This window comes from Myotis brandtii, unplaced genomic scaffold (genome assembly GCF_000412655.1).
Source record: "Myotis brandtii unplaced genomic scaffold, ASM41265v1 scaffold185, whole genome shotgun sequence".
Taxonomy (NCBI): Eukaryota; Metazoa; Chordata; class Mammalia; order Chiroptera; family Vespertilionidae; genus Myotis; species Myotis brandtii.
In genome coordinates this window covers 4,381,802-4,406,468 of record NW_005356870.1, presented here as the reverse complement: position 1 = coordinate 4,406,468, position 24,667 = coordinate 4,381,802, and the positions used below count along the sequence as shown (strand labels likewise).

Sequence of the window (24,667 nt, the reverse complement as noted above, 5' to 3'; positions counted from 1 at the left end):
CCGCGGGACCCTCGGTGCGGTGCGGACCAGCGGCTCAGTGACTGGCAGCCCGGGCCAGGCCTCAAGGGTATCTCTCCGCGATGTCGATGGCGGCCGGCCGATGACGCAAGCTCACCCTGGTAGCTGGGGCCTGCTCCTTTGAGTGAGTCCCTGAAGCGCGCCTCCAAGAAGAGTCTCTGAAGCCAGTCTCCTACCAGTGAAATGCTTAGTAATGTGAGCCTGGCCTATATATACCACTAGGAGGGTGAATCTCTTTAAGACCTCACTCACCATAGGTTCCTCCCAGGAGGCGGGACATGTGGGCCAGGGTGGGGATAGGAGGAAGTTCAGAAATCTGATTGGTGGGATCTCCTCTCATTCCTGCAGGCCAGGAGGGATTTACCTTGGTTAAACGCATAATCTGATTAGCTCCTTGGTAATCATCCCATTGGATTTCTCCACACCCTTTAATCCCATTTTTGCTGAGGAAGAAACTGAAATTAAAAGTAAAATCTGGCCCTGGCTGATTTGTCTCAGTGGATTGAGGACCAGCCTGGGGTCCCGGGTTGGATTCCAGTCAAGGTCACATTCCAGGGTTGTGGGCTTAATACTCAGTGGGGGTGTGCAGAAGGCAGCCTGTCAATGATTCTCATCTTTGATGTTTCTCTCTCTCTCTCACTCTTCCTTCATCTCTGAAATCAATAAAAATATTTTTTTAAAAAATAATAGTAAAAGTAATGTCTCTGCTTCCTTTCCAACTTGGGCCTGGCATAATGGCTCTAGCAAATAACAGTAGAGAGAAGTAGGGCCTTTGTGCCATCCATGAGGTAGTGACCAGAGAACACACCATCAACATCCATAAGCACATCTATGGAGTGGGTTTCAAGAAGCTTGCTGCTCTGTCACTCAGAGATCCAGAAACTTGCCCTGAAGGAGATGGGAATTCCAGATGTACGAATTTGAGAGGGTTAACTTGAAACAAAGTAGGTGGAACCTCATCATTGATGTTCCTATCTCTCTCTCCCTCTCCCTTTCTCTCTGAAATCAATACACTGTATATATATATTTTTTAAAAACTTAAGCCAGTCCTGGAGGACAGGGGTCAGAATGGTAGAGATCAAGGAGCTGCAGAGGGAAGCATACCCAGAACTAGAGTAACATAACTGGCTAAAAAATAAAAAATCTCACCCTAACATCCAAAAAGATCTGCTTAATCCTGGTAAAACTGTAAAGCTTATCTTAGCTCCCTTTCACCGCCCTACTTCCTCCTTTTCATGCCCTCCCAGGCACACAGAGCTCCCAACTGAAGGACTTCCCTGGGCCATCAACTCCTAATGGGACCCAGTCAAACTATCTTAGATTTTGAAGGGAATACCTCAGAATCTTTTCCATAAACAACAAGGAAATGTAAACATATGGGGGTGGGGGGGAGGAGAGGATCTTAAGCCCTACACACTCAGCTTCTTTCCTTCTCTTCCTTCCAGGCCGACTCTGAAAGAGCCTCAAAGGACACTCTAGGATTCCTGAGAGGAGTCCGAGCCACCAATTTAGTTAACTCTATATTCACTCATTATTTTCCTTGATCCCAGTGATTTACAATAACATATTCAAAAATAGAAATCTGAGCAGTGTTTTGAGAACAGCAAATTTAACGCACAGATCACTATTATCAGCCCAGTCTACAGCAGTTCTAAATTAACAAAATTTTTCACTTTGCTCTCCAAGTAAAACCTATTCAATGCAAGATTATCAATTCCTGTAGCAAAAAAAGTAAGCAATAAGCAAATAGGGAAAAAAAAAAAGCAATAAACTGGATTTTCTTTTATTACACCACTAAAAAAAAAAAAAACAGGATAAGGATTTATTGCAACCTGAGGAAAAAGTGTTTCCTCTGTAACATAGATAAAAATTTCTACCAAGTTTTACTGATGAAAAAAGGATAGCTCTATTCACAGTACCCTCCCAACTACTCCCTAAATCACATTTTAAAATCTAAATAAAAGTTTGTTTCTAAATGGTTCCTAAAAAGTAAAAGTGAAACTTTAAGGTTACAGCTTAACTAAGAAAGACTGTGCAACCTTTGGAAGCTAGGAGATTTAATTTTTTCTTTTTTTTAAAGCAATTTTTAGCACAGGCTTCCTTCCACACAATTTCCAAATTACTTGCTTGAGAACATTCACAAAATGACTGGTAACTAAGGCTAGATTTCCATGGGAAATTACTGTTTAGGGGGCTAGAACTTCTGCATGAACCATTTTTGGGGGAAATGGTAAAAAGGTAACATCAGTTTGTGTCCAAAGCAGGTAAAAAGAGTAAGAATTACAACCCCTTGTTTTTATTTTTGTCACTTTAATGTAAGACTGAAACTGCTACAGCAATATTTGAGGTTCCACACAGAATTGCATGCTCTGGCTATTAAAGACCTTGGTTAAAGCATTTGAACTTTACTTCTTGAGAAATGAATAAGGAGATTTCAAGAATCTTTATCAGCACACAATCATTCACAACAAACTTCTAGATACTTATTTGTTTCCTACCTTTTCCTAACAAAGGTAATTCTCAACAAAACCCCACCACCATGGAAGGATTCAAAGCTCCTGAGCTCAAAGTGATCAACTCCCACAAGTAACTACAATAGTTCAAATCCCACAAGTTAGGATAGTAGTTCAAAGCTTGGTTTAAATGTTTGAAGAAGAGTGAACACCAAATACTGAATACCAAATATATTATTGTTTCTATGAGGTTATGAACCATGAACAAAAACCAGATTGAAATTTTAATTACTCAGTGTCTATTGGTATAAAGCAGTGGTCGGCAAACTCATTAGTCAGCAGAGCCAAATATCAACAGTACTTCTTCAAAATAGACTCGCCCAGGCCGAAATCCAACTTCTGCGCATGTGCCACGAAGTTTCAATCGCACTGTACGTGCGCCCACACGTGGTATTTTGTGGAAGAGCCACACTCAAGGGGCCAAAGAGCCGCATGTGGCTCGTGAGCCGCAGTTTGCCGACCACGGGTATAAAGCCTTCATTCTTAATGCTTCTCATGGCATCACAGTCTTTAGAAATTAAACAATACATTTTTAGCATTCTACAGTAATCATCACTTTCAAAAACTATAATAAACATCTGCATGTTACACTAACACAATTTTCTACATAAGTATTTTGTCACATTATCAACTTTAGTTTCACTAAATGATAAAATACAAAAAGCTACACAAGACAAAACACCACAGAATGTTTTAATATTCCCTTTCCCAGTTATTGGCTGGTAGCACTTTTTAAGAGAAAGTGATGAAAAATCAGAAATTTTGCATCCAGTGTTTGACTTCAACTTTTTACTTTCTTATCGTCTTTTGGTACCGCCGTATCCTAAATGAAAAGAGTAAAATTTATATTAGTTTTTTTAATGCACTAGAATTGCTTATAAAATTACAACATGATACATTTTATTGTTAGCAAGTGAATAAAAGAGACATGCGAGAAGGAGAGAATGTGAGCCCTGATGGAACAGGGCTATGCACGACAAAGTGCAGCTCCTCCCCAAAACAGCCCTCCCCATCATCCATTCATCATCAAGTCTACTCAAGTTGCTTGCAGCAAATAACTTTTAGTCCAGTAAACCAAAGATGTAGTCTACGTTGGGGCCAACGTGGTTCAGGCAATACTCAAAGTCTAAGCCGAAAAGCAGGAAAACCAATGGAGCCCAAACTATGTCCTACCACCTCTCACAACTCCAGGGGTAAATAGAAATAATGTGGGGAGAGTTTCGGACTTTCCAATGGCCACACATGCACACGTGCTAAAGGGTTACAAAATGACAGTGTTCCCACCTGAAAAGTCTCTTGATTTTTTTCAGGTTTCCTTTAAGTTATTTGGTAATGTTTTACGATTTTCTTCATATAAATCCCATACATTTTAGTTGATATTTATGGTTTTTATAATTTTTGTTTCCACTGAGAGTGAGTTTTCTTTTGTCATGTCCTATGTAGTTACATTTTTATATATCCTCCCAATTATAAGGTACTAGTGGCCCGGTGCATGAAATTCGTGCATGGGGGAGGGGGTGTTCCTCAGCCCGGCCTGCACCCTCTCCAATCTGGGACCCCCTCGAAGGATGTCCTACTGCCGGTTTACAGGGATCAGGCCTAAACCGGCAGTCGGACATCCCTCTTACAATCCGGGACTGCTGGCTCCTAACTGCTCACCTGCCTGCCTGCCGGTCTGATTGCCCCTCATCACTCTGCCTGCCGGCCTGCTCACCCCCAACTGTCCCCCCCCCGCCCCGCTGTCCTGATCACCTCCAACTGACCCCCACTGATGGCCTGCTTGCCCCCAACTGGCCCCCCTGCTGGTCTGCTTACCCCCAACGGCCTCGCCCCCCACCAGCCTGATCACCCACTACTGCCCTCCCCTCTTGGCCTCTAACTGCCTCTACCTCGGCCCCGCCACCATGGCTTTGTCCAGAAGAACGTCCAGAAGGTCTCCTGGAAGGTCTCCCAGTCTAATTATCATATTACCCTTTTATTAGTATAGATAGAGGCCTGGGGCACGGGTGGAGGCCGGCTGGTTTGCCCTGAAGGGTGTCCCGGATCAGGGTGGGGGTTCCCTTGGGGTGTGGGGCAGCCTTGGCGAGGGGCCTGTGGTGGCTTCCAGGCTGGCCACGCCCCCATGGGGTGAGGGTCCCAGCTGGGGGGGCGTGGCCAGCTTGGGTGAGGGGCTGAGGGCTGTTTTCAAGCTGGCCACACTCCCTTCAGGGTGGGGGTCCCTACTAGGGTGCCTGGCCAGCCTGGGTGAGGGGCTGATGGCTGTTTGCCAGCAGACCACACCCCCTTCAGGGTGGGGGTCCCCAATGGGGTGACTGGCCTGCCTGGGTGAGGGGCTGATATCTGTTTGCAGGCTGGCCACGGCCCCGGGCAACCCAGGCTCCCAGACCCTCCTTGAGCAGAGGCCCCAGCAGCTAGAAGCAGGTATCTGGTATTTATTTATCTTCTATAATTGAAACTTTGTAGCCTTGAGTGGAGCACACAGCCAGCCAGGGCAGGCGGGAAACTTGGCTTCCTCCATCGCCAGGAGCAACCCAAGCCTCCTGTTCACTCCAGCTCCGTGGCCGCCGTCATCTTGATTGGGTTTATTTGCATACTCGCTCCTGATTGGCTGGTGGGTGTGGCTTGTGAGTGTAACAGAGGTACGGTCAATTTGCATGTTTCTCTTTTATTAGCTAGGGTTAGCATCCAACACCATAGGTTAGTTTTGCTTGTTTTTAAACATGTATATTTATAAATATGAATGTTGTAATCCTATCATATATATTCTTTTGTGCCTAGTTTCTTTCTATTTGGCAAACCTATCCACATTATTGGATACAACTATGTATTCATTCTCACTGTTGCACAGTAGTCCATAGTATCAATAACTCAATTTATTCGCCCATTTTATTGCTGATGGGTAATCCAGTAAGAGGCTATTATGAATAGGGATGCTATGAACATTCCTGTACTTATCTTTTGGTATACAAGCATATGCATTTCTGTTACTATATATCTGAGAATGAAACTGCTGAGTCTTGGGTTCAATTAGGTAATGCCAAACAGTTTTTCAAAGTGATTGTATTAATTTATATTCACAGCAGCATTAGGAGAATTCCACTGTTACATTTCAAAACCTATTTAAATATATTCTACCAATTTCAAGAATTAATCATTGTTCTATAACTTCCCCCTGCTGAAGAAGACACTCAATACACAGCATCCCATTATTGCCTCATTACTTACCACCTCCCATTCTCTGCTAATTAGCCAGATGTTTAACTCCAAATAGTTGTTTTTAAGAATCTTTGCATTTTGCAAAATGTCCTCTTAGTAACTGTAACATTATAATCAAAATCTTGACAATTACTTAAAATACAGTTCAATTTTTATTGAGTTTTACTGAACTTTAAAAGTTCAAATTTCTACCTAGAAAATTCCCTTTTAGAACTTAAAGCAGCAGTTCTCAACCTGTGGGTCGTGACCCCTTTGGCAGTCGAACGACCCTTTCACAGGGGTCGCCTAAGACCATCCTGCATATCAGATATTTACATTATGATTCATAACAGTAGCAACATTACAGTTATGAAGTCGCAACAAAAATAATTTTATGGTTGGGTCACAACATGAGAAACTGTATTTAAAGGGCCAGAAGGTTGAGAACCACTGACTTAAAGGATCCCTAGATATCACAGAATTAAGCAAATATGGACACCAATGTCCAGGAAGGTTTCAGTTAAATCCTTGGTTAGTGGCAGAAATTTAAATCAAATCCTTGTTTGATTTTTAAAAAATGTTTAGAAGTGTAAGAAAAGGATGAATTTGAATTATATTTTAATCTCAGTTAATTGTGCTATTAATATTTCTGGTGTGCATACCAAATAAAACCATGATTGCTAAATATATAGTTAATCATCTTCTGAACTTCCATATTTTTGCTCTTACCTGATGCTGTTCTGGTTTTTGTCTGTGAACTTGAACATGCTGAATAGTTACCGGAGTCTCCACAATGCGGGGAGTAAGCACGGCTATTTCCTGTGCTGAAATATGAGGGATAAGATGGGCGGTACCATGAGTCTGAAAAGGGTGTTGTTGCCCTATAAAGACATAAAAGTGTATCAAGTATTTTTCTTGTGCCTTTTAATTTTTAAATACCTTCCTATCCCTACACTATCAGATAAAAATCTTTATTGTGTTTTTTCTTCAATATTCTGGTATATTAGGATTAACATGAATTAAATACTGTTTCATATTTCTGACATTGTTATGGTCATTGCCATGGGGGAAGAAAATAAAAGGGAGAAACAGCTTTCTTTCTGAATTCAAACTTGAATAAAATCTAAACCAATAATATTGAAGACATTCCAAAATCTGACCCTGTTTCTTCCAGCCTTACTTCTATCATTCTCCTACCAAACCAGAATTCTGTCCCCCAAATATTGTTCTTTCCTGCCTATTTTCTCAGATGTCAAGTAAAGTCTTTTTCCTACCTCATGTTATCTAATAAGAATGACATAGGAAGAAGAAATACAATGAAAGAAAATAACACACACAATATTGATCACGGCACATATAGTATACCTTTCCCCATCGCCAAAGAACCTGATTTAATAAGGGTAATTCATCATAATTTATTTTCCTTATCAAATCCAGTCAAACTATAAGCAAAACAAAGAACTCTCTAAAGAAATTTTGAATTAAAGACCAAGTGAGATAAATGCAAAGCCTACCTATTGCTGCCAAACAAATATCCTAATATTCCTCCAGTTCCCAAGCCAGTCCAGAAACCTGGTCCCGAATTTGCATTTCCTTGTTGTCCTGTGAAAGCACTGCCAAAACCGTAAGTTGCACCAGGCGTTCCTAGAAATAAAAATTATTTATTAAGTATCCTCATTTAGACAAAACATAGCCTATAGAACCAAAGATAATGGGATATTTCAATTATTTCATCTGTACTATTTTTTATTGTTGACACTGTTACAGATGTCCCCATGCCCCACTCCACTCAGCCTCCGCCCTCTCCCCCCAGGCCTTCGCCACATCGCCTGTAGTACTATTTTTTACTAGTACTCAGGCCTCAATTTATAAACAAGTTGAATTCAAAAAGTGTTTTAGTAAAATATGGGTATATAACTAATGATTTATTTTAGGATGAGGGGTCTTCCTATAAAGTCACATTTGCCCTGCTTAAGATGAGCTATTAGAAAATGACTCCCACTTATCAGAGTTACTTCCCTTCTGCATCACAAACATTTCTAAAAGCTCCAAGAGACAGCTATGCTTGAGTGTCTAATGGAGGAACCCAAGTGGAGACAGCCAGATATTTGTATCAGTTGGGAAGTCAGGTCTTAAAGGAACCAAAAGGTATCTTCTGCTCAGAGGAACTTTTTTTAAACTAATGTGTAATATACATAAAGTATGCAAATCAAACGTGTGAAACTTAATAAATTTATACATATGTACCTGTGTGTGTAACCACTACTCACATCAATAAAACATTTCTACCACACAGAAAGCTTCCTCCTCATGATCATTCCCAATAGACACCCACCCACATCAGAGATAAGCCTTTCTCTGACTTCTTTCACCAAACTTTAGTTTTAGCCATACTTGCACTCTTTATAAATGGAATCATATGGTAGGTACTCTTTTGGTCTGGTAAATCACATCTATGAGAGTCAATCCTATTACTGTATATATCAGGTTTGGGGCTTTTAAAAAATAATGTGTGGTATTCCATTGAAAGAAAGCACAATTTTCTCATTCTAATGTTTATGGACATCTCATTTCCAGTGTTCGGCTACTGTGCATAAAACTGCTATGAACATTCTTGTGCATGATGTTTTGTGTATGTATACATGCATTTCTCTTAGTATGTATCAAGGAATGGAACTACTGGGTCATAGAGTAGGTGTACATTTAGGAGATACTGAGTTTTCTAATGTGTTTTACCATTCTAACTCCTACCAACAAGTTCTAGCTGACTACCCTCAGTTGACTACTTAGCATATAATGTTAGCCATTATAGTGCTTAATAATGAATTCACTATGCTTTTAATCTGCATTCTCCAGATTAATAATGCTAAACACCTTTTCATACTTTTATTGGATGTCTGTATATCCGGATATCCTCTTTATTATAAAATATCTGTTCAAATCCTGTCCATTGTTAAAAGTGAATTGTCTATCTTTTCTTAGATTTGTACAAGTTCTTTATATATTCTAGATATGCACCTTTTGTTGGATATGTGTCTTATAAATATTTTCTCCAAGTATGTAGCTTGCACTCTTATTTTAAATAGTCTAATTTATCCATCTTTTCTTTCATGGATGGTATTTTTTTGTGTTCTAAGATATTTTTGCCTATACCAAGATCATGACAAATATTTTCCTACAAAAAAATAATATATATATGTATATTTTTTTCCTACATTTTTATCTAGAAACTTAATTGTTTTACCTTTTATGTTGAGATCTATAATACCTGAATAAATTTTTATGTATGGTGTGGGACAAAAGTTCAAGGTAAATGTTTAAAGCCCTAGCCGGTTTGGCTCAGTGGATAGAGCATCAGCCTGCAGACCGAAGGGTCCCAGGTTCTATTCCCGTCAAGGGTACGTCTCTAGCAGGCTCCTCTCTAGCCCAGGTCCTGGTTAGGGCACGTGCAGGAGGCAACCAATCAATGTGTTTCTCTCACATTGATATTTCTGTCTTTCCACCTCTCTTCCACTCTCTCTAAAAATCAATGGAAAAACACCCTCGGGTGAGGATTTAAAAAAAAACGTAAATGCTTATTACCAAATCTGATCAAGTTTTTCTGATTAAGATGATTTATAATTTAATCATGCATCCTTAAAATAATAATCACAAATATCCTTATAGAGAAACAGAACAAAAAAGATAAAAGAAGTTGAAAGTAAAAAATAAAATGAAAAGACAAATCTGCTTGGTTTCACTGGGGCAACCATTTCTATTTCAGAAACTGCACAGGATTCATACCTCACGCGAACCCTACTTAGTGCCATTGCCTCAGCAAACATACCTGTGAACCCTGGCTTAAAGCCCGGGGGAGGGGGTCCTGCTGAGTTGGTGAATCCCTGAAAACCGGGAGAATACGGAGGAGACTCAGAATACGGTGGAGGAGAATCTTGACCACCACCAAGGAACAACTTATAAACTCCAAAGGCAATAGCAAGTAGCACCACGATGGTAATCAGTCCACTGATGCCACTGGAATTACTTTTATAATAATCAGAGAACGGGTTAAAGCCATTGTTTTTGCCAGACTCTCTCAATTTCTTCAGGCCAAGTTCCGTGTAATCTAAGTCATACTCCAAGCCACAGGAGCCTCTTAGTACATACTGGTCTTCAGAGGATTCATAGCCTTCACAGCTCACCACAGTTTTTCCAAATTTGTATGCAACATCTAAATCAGTCTTACATTCCCACTGTGAAGAAAAGCAGAAACAAGTTATTAGAACCAAAAGGGTTTTTTTCACTTAATATATTATCATTTGGGTTATCTAACTGCCATAAAACTGCAAAATGAAGCAAAAAATGATAAGTTCAGGACAATAAATATTTCTACGTTGGGAGGAGGGCAAGCTAGAGGCCTTGAAGATACTGGTGATGTTAATATTCTACCTCTTAAGTTAGGTGGTGGGTACCTGAGTGTTCATTTTATTATTATTCCTTCATCTTTACATATAGATGTAAGGACTTATTTTGTACATATTAAGTATTCCCTAATTTACAAATTTTAAGCAAATTTTCTAAATTTGAACTTTTTACCACTATTGTTCAAGATGCTTTTAAAATAGGTTTTAAATGATGAGGCTCAAAAATCAGCATCATATATGAAGCTATGGTAGTTACATACAGTATTAGAGATAGTATATAACCTTCTGAGAAAACTTTTGACACAAATTTTTTTAAAACCATTCACTAATGTTCCAGAGTCCCATCCTATAAGTAATTCTCTTACGTTTTTAAAAAAAATATCTCAAAAAATGCAAAAAGAATCCACATTAGTCTCAAAATTTTCCACCTTAAAAAATAGCCCAAGTTTAAGTTAAATTCTATAACTTTATTTTGAGCTAAATAAGTAACATGCCTCTTTTTAACAACATTTAAAGAGACACAAGCTAAAATAGATCTGATTGGTTCTATTGCCTATCTGTAAGTTTTTCTGTAAGAGAAAGACAAATGATCTCTCAAACTTCAGGTACACTCTTTAATTTTTTTATAATAGCTTTATTGAGATACTAGAGGCCCAGTGCACGGATTCATGCACATTGAAAGGAAATTAATTAGAAGGTGGCCGGCAGGACTGGGTGAGAGACGGTCCGGATACTCCCTGGAGCCAACCTCCCTCGGTCCCTTCCCAGCCAGCTGCAGCTGGGGCGGCGCCCGGGCTCAAAGGGCATCTGCGGAGTGAGCAGGGTCCCTCCGGCAGGTGGGGTCCCTCAGCCTGGCCTGCGGGGATCGGGCTCCCTCCTCTCCGGTTCCAGGGTGCATCACCCGAGAACCGCTGCTGCCAAGTCACCACAGCTCTGTAGCTCCTGCGTTGAGTGTTTGCCCCCTGGTGATCAGTGCGTGTCATACCTACCAGCCAGTAGGATGGTAGGATGGTCGCTCAGCCTTTTACATATATAGATAATTCATATACCATATATCATCCATTCCAATAGTTTTTTAGTGTATTCACAGAGTTGAATATACTAAAACCATCACCACAATCAATTTTAGAATGTTTTCATTACCACAAAAAGAAATCTCATATCTATTAGCAGTCACTCCCTACTTCCCCTGCTAATCTCCCAGATCTAGGCAATCACCAATCTGTCTCTATGGATTTCCCTATTCTGGACATTTCATGTAAATGGAACCATACAACAGGTGGTCTTCAGTGACTGACTTCTTTCACTTAGCATAATGTTTTTCAAGGTTCATGTTGCAGCAAGTATCAGTATTTCATTCCTTTCTATGGCTAAATAATATTCCATTGTATGGATATACCCTATTATGTTTATTCATTCATCAATAATGGACATTTGAGTTGTTTCTATTTTTTGGCTATTATGAATGATGCTGCTAAAAATATTTATATACAAGCTTTTGTGTGGACATGTTTTCAATTCTCTTGGGTATATTCTTAAGAGTGGAATGATTGGGGGCATATAGTAACTATACGTTTAGCCTTTTGAGGAACTGCCAGACAATTCTCCAAATAGGCTGCACCATTTTACATTCCTAACAGAAATGTATGAGAGTTTCTCCACATCTTCACCAACATTTATTATTATCTATTTTTTATATGATAGCCTATCTATTGGGTATTAACTGGCATCTTATTATGTTTCTTTTTAATATATTTTATTGATTTTTTACAGAGAGAAAGGGAGATAGGGAGTTAGAAACATCGATGAGAGAGAAACATTGATCAGCTGCCTCCTGCACACCTCCCACCAGGGATGTGCCCGCAACCAAGGTACATGCCCTTGACCGGAATCAAACCTAGGACCCTTCAGTCCACAGGCTGACGCTCTATCCACTGAGCCAAACCAGTCAGGGCTTATTGTGGTTTTGACTTGTTTTTCCCTGATAGCTAATGATGCTGAACATTTTTTCATGAGCTTGTTGGTCATTTGCATATCTTCTTTGAAGAAATATCTTGTTTCCAGTGATCCCATTGCTAGGAATATATGCTAAAAAACCCAAAATACCAATCAGAAAGAATATATACACCCCTATGTTTATAGCAGCCCTATTTACAGTAGCTAAGATCTGAAAACAGCCCAAGTGCCCTTCAGTAGATGAGTAGATAAAAAGGATGTGGTACATTTATACCATGGAATACTATGCAGCTGTAAAAAAGAAGGATCTCTTACTCTTTGAGATATCACGGGAGGACCTGGAGAGTATTATGCTAAGCGAAATAAGTCAGTCAGAGAAAGACTAGTATCACACGGTTTCACTCATATGTGGAGTCTAAACAAAATAAACTGATGAACAAAATAGATTCAGAGACACAGAAGCATGGAACAGACTGTGGAATCACAGAAGGAAGGCAGGGGTGGGTTGGTAGGTGAGTGGGAAGAGATTAAGCAAAGAACTTACATGCATACTAGAGGCCCGGTGCACAAAAATTTGTGCACTTGGGAGGCCAGGGGTCCCTCAGCCCAGCCTGTGCCCTGTCGCAGTCTGGGACCCCTTGGGGGAAGTCCACCTGCTGGCTTAGGCCCGGCTCCCCAGGAAATCAGGCCTAAGCTGACAGTCAGACTTCCCTCTGGCAGCCCGGAAGCCCTCAAGGGATGTCCAACTAACAGCTCAGAACCGCCCCCTGCGCACCTAAGCCATTAGCTGGACATCCTTAGCACCACGGAGGTGGGAGAGGCTCTCACCACCACCGCTGCAGTGGCCAGCCATGAGCCAGCTTCTGGCTGAGTGGCAGCTCCTGCATTGAGCATCTGCCCCCTGGTAGTCAGTGCGCATCATAGCGACCAGTCATTCTGGGTCAATTTGCATATTACCTTTTATTATATAGGATTATTATATAGGACATGCATAATCCATGGACACAGACAGTAGTGTGGTGAAGGCCTGGGGCAGGGGGTGGGCTAGAAAGGGTCAATGGGGGGGAAAGGGGGACTTTCAAGAATAAAGATAAAAAAATTTTTTAATGTCTAGTCAGATGTTTTGCCCACTTTTAAATTTGGTTGTCTTCTTTATTGAGTTGTAATAATTCTTTCTATATTCTAGATATAAGTCCCCTATCAGATATATTTGCAAAAGCTTTCTCCCATTGTGTAGGTTGTCTTTTCACTTTCTTAATGGTCTCCTTTGAAGACCAAAAGTTTTTAATTTGAATAATATAATTTTTCTATTTTGTTGTCTTTATTGTTGCTTCATTATTTTTTAAATAATTTTATTTGAAGGAAGATTTATAAACTTGCTAATTTAGGTAAATAAGACAAGCAAAATCTCTATTGGTATTTCATGTTAATTGTCACTTTCTTAATAGTGTATATTAAAAATAGCTCTAATTATATTTACATTTTTGGAACTGAAAAAGGCTCTCTCCTGCTGCTATACTTATGTTAATGTAAGATATCCCCTACACTGCACTTCTTTGCTCATGCTATTCCCTTCTCTATCTCTTTAGCTCTAAAAAATCTTACCCTTCCTTCCTAATGCAGCACATACCTTCTTTAAGTCTTCCCCAATCCCTTCAATGTTATAAATGACATGACTTTGTAACACTTTGTTGGCATCTACATGTAATTTGAGTGCTTGTCTTATCTCTTCTACTAGGAAGAGAGTGTCTTGAGGCTTATGGCACCATCTTATTTATAAGATGGAGAAGTCATTCATTAAACATAATTTTTTCTAATCAATTTCATATATGTTTAATGAATGACTTCTCCATTAGTATCTTTTTATCCAATTGACTGTAAATGCAAAATGAAAGTGGGACTCTGCTCTAACCTGACAATTCTGTGAGTCAGTTAGCAATAATAGGAAAAAATGTTGTGAAATAAGTATTACCTAGTAAATATGAACTCCCTCTGAACTGCACAGACCACTAGGTTTTTTGGGGGTTTTTGTTCTTGTGGGTTTTTATCCCCCCCAATATATTTTCATTGATTTCAGAAAGGAAGGGAGAGGGAGAAAGAGACAGAAACATCAATGATGAGAGAATCACTGATCAGCCACCTCCCTCATGCCCCACATTGGGGATCAAGCCCGCAACCAAGGCAACATGCCCTGACTGAGAATTGAACTGCGACCCCCTGGTTCACAGACCATGCATAATTATCATGCTGATGGAAGTGGCAATTGTCAACACAAGTTTCTTGCAAATAACCAACTATCTTAAATTCTTTTGAAAGCAGGCAGAATACAAAGTAGAAATATATTAGTATTGATTTAAACTGAATTCATTCAATAAATTTCTAAAGAATAAATTTTGGAACTTCAGAAAGATGGTCCAACCTAAGTACAAAATGCCAGTCCCAAAGACAACAAATGAAGCCCATGGAAATGCTTTTGTGCAGGAGCAGCCACCCTCAGTACTAAAACAACTTTAGAATCAAGTGTGTGAAGCACAAAAGGGACACATATACCCCATTTACAACCTACAATTCCTTATCATCTTTTTTTTTTTTTAATATATTTTATTGATTTTTTACAGAGAGGAAGGGAGAGAGATAGAGAGTTAGAAACATCGATGAGAGAGAAACATCGATCAGCCGCCTCCTGCACATCTCCTACTGGGGATGTGCCCGAAACCCAGGTACATGCCCTTGACCGGAATCGAACCCAGGACCTTTCAGCCCGCAGGCCGACGCTCTATCCACTGAGCCAAACCGGTTTTGGCAATTCCTTATCATCTTAACTTTACTTCTTAAGGGCAGGTTGGTATTCCTGAGGAAATGACATAAAAATGACACCCAGGAGAAATCCTCTACTCCCCCCAAGTATGTGAAAAGCTTTGAAAATTTACTAACGTCTTGAATATTTCCAGGCTTTAAAATCAGTTCATTTCTTTTGGAGCATGTTTCTTCCAGAGAATAAATGACTGATTTATGTCTATATATTTTAGGTTAAACTGAGATTTTCTATATATGCTTCTCCAAAATACTGAATAATGTCCCGATAAACACTTCATTAAATAAAAATCCCATTTAGACGGACATCAATGTAATGAATATTACCTGTACATCGTAACCATCCCAGCCTTTGTTCTGGCACTGTATAACTTTTGGAGTATAAGTATCACATCCAGCTGTGCCTCCAACACATCTCAGCTGTGGAATCGGATTCAGCCTACGGGAGGTGGTATAGCGATCATAGTGGAGGGTAAGAGCTTGTATATCCCGCAACAATATTCTGTCTGAAATCATAAGAACACAGATAACCATATAGTAAATACCTTGCCAAACTTAGACAGTTAATCAAATAAAACTCTTGTCATATTAAATACTCTGAAAAGTAAGGGTCTTTCTCGCCGTTTGAGGATGACTAAGAAAGAGAAGAGGAAACACTCTCCCAAAGCCATACCAACAGCGTTCAGGCTTCTTGCACAAAATTCAGGTGGTCACACCTTTAAGGCCCGCCTTCATCAATTCAGGGTGGATAACCCCTAAACTGCTTATATGCTGAAATATACTATGGTACAACAACATCAACAGATAATTAAAATAGCAAAAAATATACATCAATGTTCCTAAAGCACAATTAAAGACTTAAATGCTAACAGGTGAATGGCTTAATAAAATTTTGCCTTATTCATACCATGGAAATATTCTACAGTAGTTAAAATGAGTGAACTGGAACTCATGAATCAGACTAGAAATAATAACAACATTTAAGCAATATGCAAGTTGCAGAATGTTTAGTATGACAGAATTACATAAACCTTGAAAACAAGCAAAACAGTACTACATACTGTTAATGTTTACATAATAATGTATATATTATGACAGTATGGGAACACAAACAAGAATAATTAAACTCCAAATTCAGATGAGTATCTCTGAGGAGAGAAGGAGAGAAGAGGCTTTAACTAGCTCTCTATCCCTAATGTTTTATTACTTTGGGGGTGGGAGATTTGCTGCCAAAATGATAAAATGTGAAGATTCAAAAAAAATGGGTGATGGGTATATATGGGTGTTCATTGTGTACATGTTTAAATATTTAAAATATTTCACAACTTTAAAAGTCAAAACATTTAAACTGTTTTACAAATTAAAAATCACATTGACAAAGAAGTTTAACCCCTAGAGTGCCAGGGAGCGCGATCGCGCACTCCTCCTGTCTTTTGCCAAAAGTGCCGGGAGCGCTATCGCAATTTTTTTTCTACTAGTATTTTATAATACAATCCGCAAACAATATATGTCAAAGATGAAAACAAATGTAGTAAAGGTTTCCTTAAGTTTTTGAATATGTAACTTCATTTACTTGCGATTCATAATTTTTTTCCTAGACTGCTGTAAAATCAGCAAAAATGCCTTGGCAATTTTAGCATAGTTCCTAGGATATTGGTTGGCACTCAAAGGGTTAAGAATAAAAAATCAAGACGAGGAAATTATGTCTGGCATTCATGTACATAAATGAATTTTAAAGTGTTATTGGAAAATAGTCTTCCTACTTATCACCCTTGGATTATGATGGAAGATGACTGTGGACTGGTTCATTCAATATCCATTTCACCCTCAAACTGACAGCCTCCTTGCAAAGCTAAGAGGATTCCAAAAACTCTTGCAGCTGTGGTTCCCAAAACAGAAACTCCAGGCAGGTGTGGCAAGCAGACTGTGCTGTGTGGGTCCTTCGGCGGCGAGCAAGCAGTCGTGGGGGCTCTGGGTTTCCTGACAGAGCTCCAGTACCCCATAATTAACTCCGTGGATGTCAAGAGGCTTGATGTGAGCAACCCACTTTTCATTGCTGTATGTGGCAGGCATCACTCTCTACCATTTTGTTAGCACCTAATTTCCTATATTCAACATGTCAAATTATCAGAATTTTCTACCACCCAAATTCCACTAAAACTATAATAAATTGATTGTTTTGATGATGTGAACGAACGACATCATATAAAGCAGAAAAGGAGATGGCAAAGGAATTTGGAAAGGTGCAAGCCTACAGGAGGTATAATGGTAGGTGAGTAGACGGACATAAAAGCCAAATGCCAGACCAGGAAGGCAGAAAACTGAGAACCAATCTGACATAAATAATAGAAGCCCTAAAAATAAAAATAAAAATAATAATAAAACAGGAATTGGCAGGTCAAAGCTTCCTGAAAAGAAGCTACATCCCAGAACCTCTCCCCAACTCTGTGCTGCCCCTTCTCCACCCAGGAAAATGTCTGGAGAGGGTAAAGCCCTAGAGCTCTGTACTAGGGGATGTCGGGCACAATAGAGGGCATAGGTACAAAAACATAAAAGGGATTCCAGTAACTGCATGACTCTGAAAGCTGAAAGCATGAACCTCTTTCCCCACCTGGTTCACAAAACACCAGCAACCATTCCCTGGCCCTCTGAGTGAGTGACTGAAAGTCTATTCCCTTTGTAACCTAACCAAAAAAGAAATATTTAAATATACTAACATCAGGAGTTCCCAAACGAAGAACTACCCAAGCATCCCTATAGTCACCAGGTCACCCCACAGTAAAGTTCAAAGTTCAAAAGCAGTAATCATACACTAATAGCTTCCAATCAGCTTTTTGGTTCGCATCCTTGATTTAGAGCAGACAGCCAAGAATTACTAAAAATTATGAGGAAAGCCCCTAACATGGAATACAACCACCACAAAAACACTTTGGAGGAAAGAGAGACTATACTGAGAGAAGTAAACTTTTTAAAAATTTTTTAAAGCTATGATATCCTCAAAGTTACTATAAAAGAACACTCAGAGAACAAAACAAGAGCTCTTGGAAATTCAAATCAGGGCAGCTGAGATGAAAAACTCAATAGAACTATTAAAAGTTAAAGATAAGAAAATTTCCTAGAAAACAGAGCAAAAAGATGGAAAGTAGGAGGGGGGTAGAAAATCTACTGCTTAAGATTTTTTAAAGCTATGATATCCTCAAAGTTACTATAAAAGAACACTCAGAGAACAAAACAAGAGCTCTTGGAAATTCAAATCAGGGCAGCTGAGATGAAAAACTCAATAGAACTATTAAAAGTTAAAGATAAGAAAATTTCCTAGAAAACAGAGCAAAAAGATGGAAAGTAGGAGGGGGGTAGAAAATCTGCTGCTTAAAAAACATAGGCATTTCCTATCACCAAATCACAAATGCAATATTGGTACACTTCCCACCAGGCCTTAACATCTTTACTCCATAGAGCAAAAATGGAATTTTAAACGTTTAAACGTTTCCAATTTAATTCCAATTTAACAGCGCACATCATTTAAGTGAAAATCTGTATGTATGTGATATATATACACACGTATATATATTAATAACAAGTAATATTATTGGTCCCACAAAAATTCGTTAGAGAAGTCTAATAACATAGTAATATAAAAGAACCTTTTCCCTAAAAATCACATCATGTTCCATCACACACAAAAAAATTATAAGATGAAAATACTTCAATTCCAGAATATGGTGAAAAACAGAAGAGCTAGCGTCACGCAATGTGCTTCACTGTAATGGTCACAATAAGAAGCATGAGTTAAGCTCAAATATATGATCTGCTAACCTACCTACAGGCTTGCTGCCCTGTCCCTTAAGTGTGACTCCGAGGCTGACGGTGACAAGGAAACTGCCAGCCCTAGCAACAGGCAGCCATGACAACAGCCAGCGACATCAGGTAGTCATGACAACAAAGCCAGAAGCGCAGGTGAGCCTCGAGCTTTCTCCGCCAGACACCCGGATGTGGGCCGTTGCCCGAGAAGTGACGCTAGACAAATTCTAGGAGTCCAGGGAAGGAAGGAAGGGGACGTTAAGAATACAGAGTCGTTCAGTCCCACCAACTCCCCAACAGTCCCCGCTCTCCCGGCGGAGGTCTGGGAAGAGAAAAGACACCGATGAATAGTGAAAAGGATGAAAATGAGGAACTACGGCAGAAAAGCTCAAGGGAACGAAAATGGTCACCCGCGGGGCCTCCCAGAGCAGGCTCCAGGCGGCAGGCAGCAAGGGGCGATGAAGACAGTACTCACTAGGGTCGTTCCAGCCCAGGGCAGGGCCTGCGATCAGAAGCAAAAGGAGGCCGAGAAGAGGGCAGCGTCTGTCCGCTCCGGGCCCACCGGCCGCGGCCATGGCGCTGGGCGAAGGTGGTGCGCGGCTACCAGGCACTCGCGGACCGGAACCGAGACTGTGGAAATCCGCGCGCAGATGCTCAGTGACGCCGGGAACTCCAGCCGCGGAGAAGGGAAGGTGTCTGTCCACAGAGCCTCAGCCGCTGCGAAGATCCGCGCCTGCCACACGTCACTGCCGCTGCTTCGCGCGTGGGAGCCTGGGTGAACGCTGCTGGCCCCGCCCCTTAGTGTGACAGGGGCAGGGCCCGTCGTTGGGGGCGGAGCCAAGCGGATGATGCAACGCTGTGGGCGGAGCCAAGGAGCTCGCTTAGGTGCAGTGGTCGGAGTGAAACCTTCCCAACCCAAAATCGCTGTGTGCAGTCGAGTTACGTATTTCCAAAATCTCAATAACAGTCCCCAGGGAAGTTATTGTGCCTCATTCAACTTTATGTCTTCAGCATCTAGCATAGCTCCTGGCTCATGATTCGTATTCTATTACTGTTTGCTACAGAGAGAATTCGAGCGAAAGGTAGCATGGAAATATAGTCTGCTTTCAGCGGTTCAGAGCCTTTATATATTCGGTTGTGCGTGGTGGCAGTAAGAATTCACAAACTATCGGGAAGAGAAACTATTACCTAAATAAAGAACCAGACAGAGAAAACAGTTCTAAGAGTACAGAGGCAATGTACTGGGCTGCATATCGGGGCGCGCTGTGCTGTCTGTTCCTGGAGCAGACAGATGGGAGGGTACTTACATCGGGTCAGGCCTTGGGATATGGTCTCATGGTCCCTCCTCAATATATACTGTGCTCTCTGTTCCCGGAAAACATATATAGGAAGGTGATAATGCTGTGCTGTGTCAGGAACAAATTGCGTAAGCATGGCTTTGTAACTTTGTAGTTTTTGCAAATAAATTGCTGTAACTCTTGCAGTCAGCTGCTGCAGTTCAAAGCAAAGGCTGAACTGCAGACAGCTGGCCAGCTTAATAAAGGTTCCTAAATTTAAATTCTGAGTCGGTGGTCTATCTCGCTGAGTCAACCCATAACAGCAACATCTTTGAGGTCTGACAGGCCTAGGTTTCTCTCATTCATTCAACATATATAGATTGAATGCCTAATATGTGTCAGCTACTGTTTTAGGCATGGAGGATACAGCCAAGGTCCCTGTACTCATGGATCTTATATTAAAGTGGCATAGGGACACAAAACTAGGCAATCCTATATAATAAAAGGCTAATATGCAAATTGACCACGCAGCTGAATGACTGGTCACTATGACGTGCACTGATCACCAGGGGGCAGACACTCAATGCAGGAGCTGCCCCCTGGTGGTCAGTGCGCTCCCACAGGGGGAACACAGCTCAGCCAAAAGCCAGGCTCACAAGCCCCCTGGTGGTCAGTGCGCTCCCACAGGAGGAACACAGCTCAGCCAAAAGCGAGGCTCACAGCTGGCGAGCACAGCTGCGGTGGCAGGCTGAGGGACCCTCCCTCAAGTGCACAAATGTTATATTAAAGAATACAATTATATTAAAGAATCTAGTACAATTATATTAAAGAATCATTTTTCAAGTGGGCTATATGTACTTTGACTATGTTATTTTTAAGAATCCTTTTAGAAATACTGAATTATTAAAAATTAAAAATTATATCTGGAATTTCCTTCAAAATAATATGGGCGAAATAATATAGTAGATGAGAAGTTGATGGGGAATATAGATAAAACAACATTAACAACGTGTTAACTATTAAGGGTAGCTAATGGAACATGGAAATTCATTGTACTATTTAGACTACCTTTTATATATTTAAAATTTTTCCATAATAAAGAGGGTTTTTTTAAACTAAAAAAAAATACTACAACTAAACTCTTCTCTGGGGTTTCTCTGACTTGATCTGTAAGAGTTAGTAATTCCATTCAGCTGGTATGGCTTAGTGGCTGAGCATTGTCCTGTGTACCAAGAGGTTGCTGGTTCAATCCCTGGTCAGGGCACATGCCCGGGTTGCAAGCTCAATCCCTTGGTGGGGGCTATGCAGAAGTTAGTCAATCAATATTTCTGTCATCAATGTTTCTATCTCTCTCTCCCTCTCCCTACCTCTCTCTCTAAAAATCAATACAAATATATTTAACTTTAAAAAGAGTTAGTAAGTCCAAATTAACAAAATTGTAGGGAGGATTAAATCAGATTTAAAACAACAGGCACATAGCAGCTGCTCAATAAACAATAGCTCTCTCTCACCCTCATCCCCATCTTTGTGAATTAACTTTGGAGGACAGCAAGCCATCTGAAAGAAAAGTTCTGTAACTATGAAAGATTATTATATAATATGTAGAGAACATTTAAAGGATATAACATTACTGTTTAAGATTCACTTGGCAAAAAAAAAAAAAAAAAGAAAGATTCACTTGGCAAACTGATGAAGAAAACTCCTGACATTCTGCCCTTTCAGACAATTATTTTCAAGCTTTTGTTTGCATAGGAAATCTTTGGGGTGCTTGTTAAAATTTCAGATTCTAGGCTCTGTTCACAAAAGTTCTGATTCAGAATGTCTGGAGTGGGACCCAGAAGTTTGCATGTTTAGGAAACATCCCAAAGAATTCTGTTATAGGTGGTCTTTGAAATACAACATTTGAACATACTGTTTTTAAGGTCTCAAGTAACTCTAGACAACATCTGTAGACCAAAAATAGTCCTTAGGGTCTCTGTGGATCTCATGCAAAAGTCAAAGGAACACAAATTCTTAGGATTCAGTAACTATGGAAGCAAAAGATCCCTCTAACCCAGCGGTTCTCAACCTGTGGGTCGCGACCCCTTTGGGGGTGGAACGACCCTTTCACAGGGGTCGACTAAGACCATCAGAAAACACATATAAAACGCATATTGTTTTTGTGATTAATCACTATGCTTTAATTATGTTCAATTTGTAACAATGAAAATACATCCTGCATATCAGATATTTACATTACAATTCATAACAGTAGCAAAATTACAGTTATGAAGTAGCAACGAAAATAATTTTATGGTTGGGGGTCACCACAACATGAGGAACTGTATTGAAGGGTCGCTGCATTAGGAAGGTTGAGAACCACTGCCTAACCTAAAGAACAATCCCAGTTGCCCATAAAGGTCATCAAGGATAAATGTCTGTAATGCCCAACCCATTATATTCACAAGAGGAAACTGGGAAACTAGCATTTAACTCGGCCACCAGGGCTTTTGGAGGCTCCAAAAGGCTTCCTAAAATGTGACCTTTCTCCATGAGCCAAGCCGTGAGCCTATGAGATGAGAACCTATCACTTCCCAATACCCCACCACTGATCAGCTATCTCTCTGCTATGTTCTCTCAACCATCCCTGCTTTCAAGGACGGAATACTGTGGAACAAAACAAAAGGTGTTAGTGGTTGAGTATTTAGGATGGAGTCATTTACTTCTCTAGGAATTCTACCTACCCCTTTCAAGATGGTTGGTGAGCATATGTCGGCTTCAGTTTAGAAAACAAAGCTAGTGGTTCACAAATTGTCTAAACAGTACCATTTCCACAATGAATGTTCAAGTGTGCTTTGTGGTTTTGCTACCACCATCCTTAAATGGAAACTCTTTTTTCATGGTGCAGAAGATGACAGAACTTTTTGTGCTAACTTGAACAGAAAAAAAATTCTCCTCCACGGGACACCTTTAGGTTTATTTGGGGCATTGAGCCTCAAGAAGAGACCTGTTCTAAATTTTTTATTTTGAAAGTATTCAACCCGGAAAGTAGTGGAGGGAAGCAGGGTACCTTTAGTCCCCAGCAGCTCTCATTTTAAAGCATGTTGGAAACACCTCTTCTAACCGTACACTCAACAAGGTCTTATATGCCACTTTATCTTGGTCTGATTGTTACAGAAAAAATGATGCTTACAGAAGACCGGAGAAAAACCAAGCAACGCCCAGAGAAATGGAGATACACTGTTTATTCCGCCAGCGGGCCCAGAGGGAGATGTTTCCCAAATTTCTGAACAAAAACATGGAGGAAGCTTTCCCTATTTGTATCTTCCCCCCCACTCCCCTTTGTCTCCCAAATAAGGGTTTTTCCGGACCTTACATTAGATAACTAGCCTACAAGGTCAGACAGCCAAGTTTATCTTCCCTATTATTCAAGCAGCTAGAAAGCAAAGTTAATTTACCCAGTAAGGGGCCGCCTAAAAATAACAGAGTTGACTCACAGAATACGGGATCATGTAATAGCAGAGAATTTTAAACAGTAGTTTTACAAAAATAGGGGTTAGCCTTCTCATGATGACTGAAAAGATTTAAATTCAAATCTTGCTAGGTCACCCACCTCCACTTGTAGCTTTTTAAAAACCTTCAAAAAGATTCTCACTGCTGGGAGGGGGCGGAGCCTCCTTCTCCAGGACCTTGCTGTAAACCAGTGGTTCTCAACCTTGGCTGCACATTAGAATCACCTGGGAATCTTTTTAAAATCCTGATTTCTGGGCCTCATCCTCCGGAGATTCTGTTTCTTTGTTATGGGGTGAGGCCACAACATTAGTAACAAAGAAACAGAATTTCCGGAGGATGAGGCCCAGAAATCAGGATTTTCAAAAGATTCCCAGGTGATTCTAATGTGCAGCCAAGGTTGAGAACCACTAAACCATACTGCCCACCCCAACTCCCAGCAACCCCACTGATCTTTCTCTCTTCTCCAGGCTCCCAGTTTGCTGGCCAAGCTCATCACCTCCACACCCTCCACCAACACAACCCCCTCCGAAGGAATGCTTTTCCCTCTTCCCTAGTTACACACCTGTTCCTTCCTCCATTGTCCCTTCCTCTGGGAAATCTACTGACCTAAATCGAAGGCTTTCCTAGGACTATTGACCCATCTTCCTGGCACGTATCATTGTCGAAATTTCACGCTTTTTTGTGTCTGTCTCTCCCACAAAACTTTAAGCTCCTGGAGGGCAGAAACCGTGCCTAGTTTTCTACCCCTAGCCCTGTTCCCAACACAGTAAATGGTCAATACATTTCTACGATGACTTAAATAAATGTATTTGTACCTCTGCCGCTTTCTCTTTTCTAGCCCTGTTAGTCCAAACAAACAAACAACACAGCGATTCTCACAGACTCCCAAGAGGTTGTGTTGGTATTAAATCCGCCCTTCACCGCGTCTCGCTGCTCCTGTCTCAGGAGATGGGTCCCGCAGAACCCTAGTTCGGTGTCGGAACCCGAGGAGCCGAGTGCAGACCAGCCTGACTGCTCCTTTATTACAGGCTGCGAGGAGACATGGGTGCGCTTGGAAGATCGCAAATTCTCTCCCAGGGACATCACACCATGCCTCCCACACGTCGAGGCTCCCTCCTCCTCCTCCAAGAAGGAACATTTCGGGGTTCCCGCGAGGAGCCTCGGCACGGGGCTTCCGCCACCCGAAGAGCACCGCGCC

The 24,667-nt window shown here is 40.8% G+C and overlaps 1 protein-coding gene and 1 pseudogene across 2 annotated transcripts; both read right to left on the bottom strand.

Annotated features, from left to right (window-relative positions):
• LOC102255977 overlaps positions 1-397 on the bottom strand; it is a 2,038-nt pseudogene extending 1,641 nt beyond the window's left edge.
• A 2,810-nt stretch (positions 398-3,207) lies between these two features.
• Positions 3,208-19,459, bottom strand: SARAF (store-operated calcium entry-associated regulatory factor). Of its 2 annotated transcripts, none has more exons than XM_005864055.2 (6): positions 19,176-19,459; positions 15,227-15,405; positions 9,553-9,958; positions 7,241-7,370; positions 6,456-6,550; positions 3,208-3,354 (listed from the first exon to the last, which is right to left on the bottom strand). In XM_005864055.2, exons 1-6 carry the CDS (start codon positions 19,273-19,275, stop codon positions 3,329-3,331), a joined length of 936 nt encoding a protein of 311 aa, XP_005864117.1. In that variant the 5' UTR covers positions 19,276-19,459; the 3' UTR covers positions 3,208-3,328. The 2 variants fall into 2 exon arrangements, with proteins under 2 accessions (XP_005864117.1, XP_005864116.1); XM_005864054.2 differs by having other exon boundaries at positions 6,456-6,607; positions 19,176-19,456.
• Positions 19,460-24,667: the final 5,208 nt, after the last annotated feature.

Bases quoted from the DNA above. Each gene is read 5' to 3' on its own strand.
- SARAF (XM_005864054.2), bottom strand. From the start codon at position 19,275: ATGGCCGCGGCCGGTGGGCCCGGAGCGGACAGACGCTGCCCTCTTCTC. The intron at 15,406-19,175 runs GTGAGTACTGTC...TTATGATTTCAG, and splicing joins CCTGGGCTGGAACGACCCTA to ACAGAATATTGTTGCGGGAT. The intron at 7,371-9,552 runs GTATGTTTGCTG...TTTTATTTCTAG, and splicing joins CTTTAAGCCAGGGTTCACAG to GAACGCCTGGTGCAACTTAC.